The sequence below is a fragment of the Myxozyma melibiosi genome (assembly GCF_037950935.1).
Source record: "Myxozyma melibiosi strain Phaff 52-87 chromosome Unknown BZA70scaffold_10, whole genome shotgun sequence".
Classification (NCBI taxonomy): Eukaryota; Fungi; Ascomycota; class Lipomycetes; order Lipomycetales; family Lipomycetaceae; genus Myxozyma; species Myxozyma melibiosi.
Window position 1 is genome coordinate 76,461 of NW_027042924.1, and position 8,556 is coordinate 85,016.

The window sequence follows — 8,556 nt, forward strand, 5'->3', positions numbered from 1 at the left end:
CAACAGCTCTATATCTACTCTATTCAATAGTAAATACCCTTCAACTCCTTTGCGTACTCGTATCCCAGATATCCCTCCTTCGCCTTATTCAAATAGAAGGTCTTTCGGTTGTATGGCACGAACGGCAGACCCTCCTTGATCTTCGCCACCAGGTCCGGGTTCGAGATGAACCGGCGACCAAAGGCCACCAGAGCGTTATCGTGCGTGCGCACGTACTCGCGCGCAGTGTCGGGCATGAACCCTCCCGCGACGATGTAGACACCCGGCCAGAGCGCCTTGTACGCGTCCGAATTCGACTCCTGGTCCGAGGTCAGCGTGCGGTCGACGGTGCCGTTGACGCGGGGCTCGACGACGTGCAGGTACGCGAGCGACGGGTGGCGCTCGCGCAGCTGGTTGATGATGTACGAGTACTGCGGGTAGGGGTCGTCCCAGCCGGTGGAGTAGACGGTCGCGAACGGCGAGAGGCGGATGGCGACTTTGTCGGCGCCGATGGCGGCCGCGCAGGCGCCGACGACGTTGAGCGCGAAGCGGGCGCGGTTCTCGACCGAGCCGCCGTACTCGTCCGTGCGGTTGTTGGACACCGCCTGCGAGAACTGGTCGACGAGGTAGCCGTGCGCGCCGTGGATCTCGATGCCGTCGAAGCCGGCTTTGACGGCGTTGGCGGCGGCCTGGCCGAACGCGCGCACCATCATCTTGACCTCGGCGTTGGACAGCGCGCGGGGCTGGGCGCCGTCCTTCATCGCGATGTTGCCGGCCGATACGACGTCGGGTTGCTTCGTGCCCGGGTTTGCGCGGCCGATGGCCCAGAGCTGGAGGAAGATGACGCAGTCGCGGTCGTGGACGGCCTTTGTCACGGCTTTCCAGCCCTCTATCTGGGCGTCGGTGTAGATCCCCGGGACGTTCGCGAAGCCGCCCGCGAGCTCGTTGACGTCGGTTGCTTCGGCGATGATGAGTGTGCCGGGCACGAGGCAGCGCTCGGCGTAGTATGGCACCACGAGCTCGGGGATGGGCACGCCGTCGTCTGAGCAGCGGAATCGGGTCAGTGGCGGCATGACGATCCGGTGCTGGAGGGTGTAGGGGCCGACGGCCAGAGGCTGGAAGAGGGGGTCGGACATTGTAGTGTAGATGTGAGACGAGAAGATGTGAAGACGGAAGAAGCTACGATATCGAGGAAGAGCAGAAGTAAAGTCAGGTTGGATGAGAACCGAGGCCCGCCGCCCGCGAGCCACGGCAGCGGCCTCCCCCGCATTCGCCCTCGCGCGGCTCGCAATTGGCGGCTTTCTACGGTTTAAACAGCGGTGATGACTGTCTGAACACCGTCAGCGCCCATAAAGACGCGAATCAGGCTTTGTTCGCACTGGAAACAGGGATCTGGTGTAAATAGTGGAAGAGTATCCGGATTCGAGATATGATGATCTTTACGCACAAGACCCTTTCCGATGTAAATGTTATTTTATTAGTGACGGCTTATGTAATTATAAACTCTAAACTTGATGCGCGCTCGCCAATGCTTTCTGTATTGCGCTCCGACAAGTGTCTTTCGTGTTTTGTTATCAGCAACTGCGAGTGTCGATAAGAAGAAGAAGAAGAAGAGGAAACTACTGTGAGTGCTGCTGATTTGCGTGTGTTTGTAATTGCTGCGTTGTGTTGGTGTTTTCTTTCACTGCAAGGCGGTGATCGGCCGCGTGGAGCTTCGGTGGTGTGTTGATTCGATGGAGTGTAAACAACTCGAGATCAACGCTTTATCGCTGGTTGTTGTTGTTTTGTTTCTGTGTTGTTTGTTTGATTGTCGTGCTGTGTATTTGGAATTTACTTTCATCGCTGCTCTGTCTATATTCATCCAATGTCTTGTTGTTAACATCTATCTCTAGGTCCGAGTGCTCCATCAGACAAAACAATGTCATATAGAATCGGTGTGTTCTCCCTTTCTACTCCTCAATCCCAAACCTGCTGCTTTCTATCTGCTTTATGTCTATTTCTACACGCCCAAACGCGTTCACGATCAAGCTAACGCGTATATAGAGCTCGCGTCGTCCGCCCGCGCGGCGTGTCGCTCGGCGTGGTGCAAGACCACCGGCGAAAAGATCCAAAAGGGTGAACTTCGTCTCGGCGTTTTCGTCACCGTCGGCGAGCATCAGGCGTATCAATGGCGACACTGGTATTTGTCCCTTTCTTATTTAAATGCATTGCTGTGATTGTGAGAATGCTGACGCGGGGTTATGTAGGAATTGCGTGACGCCGCAGGTTATGGAGAATATTAAAAAGTCGCTGGACAATTTACCTGATGATCTTGACGGGTACTCTGAGCTTGATGCCGATAAGCAGCAGGAAGTCGCGAAAGCGCTTGAAGACGGACATATCAGCGACGATGTGTATAAAGGTGATGTTTCGCTCAACAGGCTTGGTGCCAAGAAACCGAGGGCATCGAAGACGAAGAAGGAGGGCAAGGCAGAGAAGCAGGAGACCGCGAAGGAGGAGGCCGCAGATGAGGAGACTGGAAAGGAGAAATCTGAAAAGCCGGTTGCGGCTGCTACTGTTGCTGGTAGTAAACGGTCGGCAGAGGCTTTGGCGGATGAAGCCAAACCCGAAGCCGATGAACCAACGTACGTTTCTTCCCTCTTTGCATAATTTCCTGCATTTTATTGACTTATTTTAGGATCGTGAAACGCGGCCGCGGTCGTCCGAAGAAAGAGGAAGGCTCAACGACGGCCAAGACCGAGAAGGCAAACAAGCCCAGTGCCCCCAAAGAAAGCAAGCCACCATTGCCCGACGGCGTCAAGCGTGGCCGCGGCCGGCCTCGGAAGAACCCAGAGGTGGTAAGCCCACCAAAAGACCCCGGTGCGCCGAAACGGGGACGTGGCAGACCGAGGAAGGAAGACTCTGATCCGACGAAGGTGACGAAACCGAAACCGCCTGCGCCCGCGAATGGCGAGAAGAGGTCTCGGGGACGGCCTAGGAAGGTGCAGGAGGAGTAGTTCTTGTTTGATGTGTAAGTGTGGGGGTGCTACGATATGGTGGAGGGTGCTTTATGTCTGAAATGTGTAGATTAGATGTTTGTCTTATTGTTTTGATGCTCTTGTTTTGTCTTTGCGTGCGTTCAATGTCTCAGTATGTGAGCAAGTGTACTTTTAGTGTTTATTTCAATTTTATTCTGAATGTTTGATGTCAATTTCTCTGTTTCCAATCGTTTATTGAAGATGAATGAATGAATATAAGTGCTTCTACACCTTCAATGGAACTAAAGTTGGATGAGCCCCACGAACTCCCTCAGACTTCTCACCCACCCGCGCTCTCCTCCATCGCGCCCTCAAACTCACCCACCACCTGCACTCCACACCAGTCCAGGACTTCAAAAGACAGGACCGAATGAGTCGGAACGTGGGCGGCGTATACAGACGCACGGACGCGCAAAAGCTAAGGGGACGAGTGATTTCGTTGCTGGTGGGTGGTTTGGTTGGGTTGTATTTCGGGGCTAAATTGATTCCGTATGAACTTGTGCGTTTCCTATTGACCTCTTCTTTCTTGAGCTTTGCTTTTCGACGATGTGGTTTTTTTGTATTATTTGTGAGCATCTGAGCTGACGATTTACAGGTCATCAAAGAAGCTCCCTCGTCCGAGGTCGGCCACGACGGCCAACCATTCCTCAAGTTCCGGATGGAGAACGCGAAACCTCTCGAGTTAAAACCCGAGCTGCGCGAGGAGATCCACCGGCTCGAAGTCGCGCGGCTGGTGGACGAGATCCAGGCGCAGCGGGTGAAGGACGGCAAGATGCCGCTGAGCGAGGAGGTGTTGACCGAGCGGGCGCGCAAGCTTGCGGACGAGAGGAGGAGGGAGAGGGGTGAGGGGGAGGTGGCAAAGGAGGAGGGGAGGGGGAGAGGGAAGAGGTTGGATGATGAGACGTTGAGGAAGATGACGGATGAAGGGACGAAGGAGTGGATGAAGAAGAAGTTTGGGGTGGTTGAGGAGGAGGAGTAGTTCCCGTCTCTTTGTCTCTATGCAGTCTCTTCTCTGCATTCTTTGAAGTACTGTGAAGTACTGTGTTTTGGGACTGCGAGGCCACTCTTCCTTCTGTGTGCATTTTTATTGTAAATAAGTCTTGTTATATACGCAAAAGCAAAGCAAAGCAGAATCAAAACGAATATCAATTCCATCTTCTACACAGCACCACACTCCAACTCAAATCCACATAATTCAACACATCTCTACAAATAAGCAAAATCACCCGTAGTCTCTTATCGCTCCTCTTTTCAATCACATATCCTGCTTTTATCTTATAGACTGCGGTTGGTGTTGGAATATCTGGAATATCGAGACATTCGAGGACGGTTGCGGGTTAGGTTGGGAGCAAACCGCGAAGGAAAAAAATAAACTTGGATTTTAACTGTTGATATTCAACGCAAACTACTGCAATCTACACAGAACACAGAACGGGAGATTTAGCATAAAGGGTTCAAAGAAGATCGTGTCGCTACTTGGTTTTGATAGAAAAACAGAGAATCAACATGTCGCAGACACTAAAACCAGAATCAACATCGCAAACACCACCACCTCTCTCCGCGACTCCCTCCTCCACATCCACATCGACATCATCAACCGCAACCACAATAACGCTTTCGAACGACAGCTTACCAGATGGTCTTCCCCGGCGCGCGATCCCAGGACAACTCCTGTGCTCGTCGAACGAGTACACTGCCGGCCCGGGCACGTACGTCGACGCGAAGATGACGGTGGGCAAGAACTCTGCGATCGTGGCTTCTGTGCTTGGAAAAGTCGTCGTCACGCGGGCACTCTCCAAGGCCGAGAGTGCCGGCGATTCCAGAAACAGCAGTAGCAGCAACGGTAGTAGTAATGGGATCAACAGCAACGGCAACGGCAACGGAAGTAGAGCGCCTGCGGGACCGTACACCACCCGCACGATCTCGGTAGTCAGACCGGAGAAGGCTGCTGATGCTGCGAACGCGGTGCCGGCCGTGGACGATGTGGTGCTGGCGCGGGTGCTGCGGATTAACCCTCGTATGGCGAATGTTGCGATTTTAGCTGCGGGAGATGGGAATGCGACGGACGAGTATGGCGGTATTATCAGGTGAGTTCTTCTTCCCTTCTTTCTGTCTCTCATTCTGTGGAGAAAGTGCGATGCTAACAGCTTTTTGCACCTCTAGATCAACAGACGTCCGCCTAACCGAAAAAGACAAGGTAAAAATGTCCTCCTCCTTCCGCCCCGGCGACATCATCCGCGCGCTCGTCATCTCGCTCGGCGACGGCACAAACTACTACCTCTCGACCGCGCGCAACGACCTCGGCGTCGTGTTTGCCACGAACGAGGCATCCGGCGAACCTATGTACCCTGTCGACTGGCGGACGATGAAGTGTCCTGTTACTGGGGGGACTGAGGAGAGGAAGTGTGCTAAGCCTGTGTAGCTTTCTGAATTATTGAAAAGGCGGGTTAATGGGGGGTGGGAGTTTGTGTAATTCTAGGTACAGAAGTTATAAGAACAATAAAAGAATAGCTATTTAGATGTGTGGATTGATGGAGATGAGAGTTGATGTAATTCTAAGCTAGAGAAAAAGGTACAAGAAGCTGGAACTGAGATACACAAAAAGAACAAAAGATGTAAGCCGACAAAAAAACACAATTAATTAATTAAAAGAAAACCCACTGTAGTAGAAGAGAAGAGAAGGGAAGAGAGAAGAGAATAAATACAAAGTGCACAGTTTATATATCAGCGTCAAAAGTAGATGGAAAAGTCAGGATATGCAACGTGTAGAAGCGTATACGAACATAACAAACGTGTCAAAGGTAGGCAAGAAGAGAGGTTATGAGCTCTTGTCCTCAAGCGCAACCTTGCTAAGCTGCTCCATGACCTCGTTATCCATCGCCTTCTCGCCAAGCTGATGGTTCGCGTCCAGCACCGCCGCGGCCTCCTCGGCAGTCTTGTTGTTCCCCAGCATCTCCTCCGGCAGCTTAACCGACGACGACGAGCCCGCGACCGCGGCCTCGGCAGCGGCCTCGAGCGTCTCGGTCTTTTTGAGCTCCTGCTCGAGCTCGATGTCGGTCGTCGCGCGCAGAGCCGCTTCGGACTGTCCGACGCCGCCGCCGAGCGCGCGCCAGCGCGCCATGTAGTGGGCGCGTTTTTCGGCGGCCATCTCGGCGAGCGCTTTCCAGTAGACTTCGTGCTTGTACTCGAACTCGGACTTTCCGCCAAAGACAGAGTCGAGCTGATCGGCCGGGACGTACTTGTCGATGGGCTCGGAGAAGACGAGTTTCTCGCGCGTGAGCGGGTCTATGAACGGGTAGATGATCTTGAGGAACGTCCAGACGAACCAGGGGATGTTGATGACGAGCGCCTTGCCGAGACGTTCGGGGTAGTGCGTCTGCAGGATGTGGAGCACCTGGCGGCCCTGGCTCACGGACGGGTTCTTGGACGCCGACGAGGATTTGAAGTCGATGAGCAGCGCGAGGGATTCCTGGCCGGAGGGCATGAAGTCGATCACGCGCTCGAGCGAGTAGACGAGGTGCTGGATCTGGCGCTCGGATTTGTCGGTGTTTTGGCGCGACGGGTGCAGGTACAGACACGGTCGCGCGTTGAAGTCGAAGCCGAGGATAATCTGCTTTCCGCTGGCGTTCTATGTTATAGAGGAGGTTAGTAATATATTCAATTGCGCAGCTAGAGTGATGGGAGGAAAATGAGAAGAAGAATAGACCAACCTCAGGAGAGATGTAGTCGGCAGTGAGCTTGCCGACGCCATACTCGCGCCGCCAGATGATCGAGCCCTCGATGCGCTTGTTCGCGTCAGCAACCTTCCACTTTGTCGCTCTGAGGTAGCGCAGCAGACACTCCTTTGTGAGCCAGGCCTGTTCCTCGTCGTCGAGCGGAGCAAGGGTCTTGCTGTTTTCGGCGACGGGGAGGGTGGTGATGCTCTTGACGTGGGCGAGCACGGCTTCGTACTTGTCCTGCTCGTCCTTGGAGAGCGGCGGACGCGGGATGGGCTTGCAGGAGGGAAGGGGCTCGCTGAAGGGGACGTAGCGGACCATTGCGGAGTAGTGAGAGAGACAGAGGACAGAAGGAGGGTCTACAGGAGGAGGAGGGTGAAGGAAGGAGAGGAGGCAGCGACAGATGGCAGGAAGGAAGAGGAAGGAGGGCAAGGGCCCGCTCCGGCGTTTCGTTGTTGCTCAGTTCCGAGCCCGAGAGCGGCTCGCGGAGACCTGCTCAGCCGTCCGGAGAATCTGTAGATAGCGGCGAGAGCAGTGTTGATAACCTCTTATTGTTGTATGTTCATCTAAAGATCTTATATACATAGTTATAATCCACAATGACATTACTTGACATTTACAATTCTAGAAATGCATGTAATTGCCTACTTTGGCAACTGAATGAAAGACAATCGGAAAACCTTATATCGTCTGGCGGCCCTGGATACTCGCTTCAGCCCGCTTTGTTCAGTATTCTCAACTGTTGAGCCATACCCAGCCGGATTAAACCGATAGAAGAGAGATATACAAAAAATAGTAAAATAAGCAGTAAAATAAAGATAAAAGATACAAAAAAAAAATAAAAACTGGTCTTATGCGGGATCGAACCGCAGATCCTCGCGTTATTAGCACGATGCCTTAACCAACTGGGCCATAAGACCGCTTATCAACGATCAGTTGGGATGTTTGTTTTTGGGCCTTTTGACATATATAAGCTGCTCAAAGCTCTACGTTAGATACTTGATATAGCTGTATTCTGGCTGTTTATGGAGAGTTTAGAGAGAGATTGGTATAGTTAATCGTTGTATTAAATAAAAATCATGAAAAAAAGCACGCAAAACTCCAAACAATTGATATAAAGTGATAAAGGATCATATAGGCTTCTCAAGCGAGCCGGTGCTTTCGAGGTTGAAGAGCACGTTGCGTTGGTAGTTTTCCCACATCTGAGAAAGAAGCTCGACGTTCATGTTTTCGCGGTTGACGTCCTGGAGTGAGTGTAGTGTTAGAGAAGCGCGATGTGCAGTGGTGAAGAAAGCAGAGACAACACACCTGAAGAGTACGATTGAGAACAATGACAGCTTCGTTGAGTTTTTCCTGCAGATGAAGTAAAAGAAGAGGGTTAGTGAGATCGTGGTATGAGATCAAGAGCAGAGAGAAGCGCACGATGTTTGTGATGATGCGAGAAAGAAGCGCGTTCTGCACTTGCTCGTGGGGGTTCTCCATGGTGCTGCAGAGTAATAGCAGTGTCTAGACATTAAAAAACCGCAGATCAGCACATGCTGTTTATAAACACAGATATAAACAGATATATGAACTACTGACGCGATGAGCTGATGATGATACTCTCAAGAGCAGAGCGCGTCGAACAGGTCTGGAATCAAAGCAAAACAAACACGCTCGAAGTTTAGGAGGAATATCATCCGAGCCCTTGCCCTGCTGCATCCGAGGATCTGATAACGACGAGTAGATGCAGGTAGTTGCTGAGATACCTGTACTGAGTAGAACTACTGACTGAACTATTAAAAGAGATATGTGATAGTTACTGCTGTTATCATTAAACTACAGTAAACACTTTTGCTCACACT

The 8,556-nt window shown here is 52.2% G+C and overlaps 6 protein-coding genes and 1 non-coding gene across 7 annotated transcripts; 3 read left to right on the forward strand and 4 right to left on the reverse strand.

Moving 5' to 3' along the window:
* Positions 1 to 23: 23 nt before the first annotated feature.
* BZA70DRAFT_299815 (uncharacterized protein) lies at positions 24 to 1,115 on the reverse strand (the record flags this gene model as incomplete). Its single annotated transcript, XM_064914673.1, has 1 exon — positions 24 to 1,115. One exon carries the CDS (start codon positions 1,113 to 1,115, stop codon positions 24 to 26), a length of 1,092 nt encoding a protein of 363 aa, XP_064766768.1.
* A 622-nt stretch (positions 1,116 to 1,737) lies between these two features.
* On the forward strand, positions 1,738 to 3,112 carry BZA70DRAFT_58475 (uncharacterized protein). The gene is made up of 4 exons (XM_064915238.1): positions 1,738 to 1,913; positions 2,023 to 2,158; positions 2,226 to 2,603; positions 2,657 to 3,112. Exons 1-4 carry the CDS (start codon positions 1,898 to 1,900, stop codon positions 2,973 to 2,975), a joined length of 849 nt encoding a protein of 282 aa, XP_064766769.1. The 5' UTR covers positions 1,738 to 1,897; the 3' UTR covers positions 2,976 to 3,112.
* A 177-nt stretch (positions 3,113 to 3,289) lies between these two features.
* BZA70DRAFT_281950 (uncharacterized protein) lies at positions 3,290 to 4,159 on the forward strand. The gene is made up of 2 exons (XM_064913192.1): positions 3,290 to 3,495; positions 3,592 to 4,159. Exons 1-2 carry the CDS (start codon positions 3,367 to 3,369, stop codon positions 3,973 to 3,975), a joined length of 513 nt encoding a protein of 170 aa, XP_064766770.1. The 5' UTR covers positions 3,290 to 3,366; the 3' UTR covers positions 3,976 to 4,159.
* Positions 4,160 to 4,393: 234 nt separating this feature from the next.
* Positions 4,394 to 5,526, forward strand: BZA70DRAFT_281951 (uncharacterized protein). Its single transcript, XM_064913193.1, has 2 exons — positions 4,394 to 5,083; positions 5,160 to 5,526. Exons 1-2 carry the CDS (start codon positions 4,503 to 4,505, stop codon positions 5,416 to 5,418), a joined length of 840 nt encoding a protein of 279 aa, XP_064766771.1. The 5' UTR covers positions 4,394 to 4,502; the 3' UTR covers positions 5,419 to 5,526.
* BZA70DRAFT_259419 (CRAL-TRIO domain-containing protein) lies at positions 5,527 to 7,186 on the reverse strand. The gene is made up of 2 exons (XM_064910856.1): positions 6,707 to 7,186; positions 5,527 to 6,624 (listed from the first exon to the last, which is right to left on the reverse strand). The coding sequence occupies exons 1-2, from the start codon at positions 7,031 to 7,033 to the stop codon at positions 5,815 to 5,817; spliced, it is 1,137 nt and encodes a 378-aa protein (XP_064766772.1). The 5' UTR covers positions 7,034 to 7,186; the 3' UTR covers positions 5,527 to 5,814.
* Positions 7,187 to 7,558: 372 nt separating this feature from the next.
* Positions 7,559 to 7,632, reverse strand: BZA70DRAFT_t70. Its single transcript has one exon. It is a non-coding gene; the product is annotated as a tRNA-Ile (tRNA).
* A 125-nt stretch (positions 7,633 to 7,757) lies between these two features.
* BZA70DRAFT_281957 (DASH complex subunit Dad4) lies at positions 7,758 to 8,542 on the reverse strand. The gene is made up of 3 exons (XM_064913194.1): positions 8,135 to 8,542; positions 8,021 to 8,065; positions 7,758 to 7,956 (listed from the first exon to the last, which is right to left on the reverse strand). The coding sequence occupies exons 1-3, from the start codon at positions 8,192 to 8,194 to the stop codon at positions 7,843 to 7,845; spliced, it is 219 nt and encodes a 72-aa protein (XP_064766773.1). The 5' UTR covers positions 8,195 to 8,542; the 3' UTR covers positions 7,758 to 7,842.
* Positions 8,543 to 8,556: the final 14 nt, after the last annotated feature.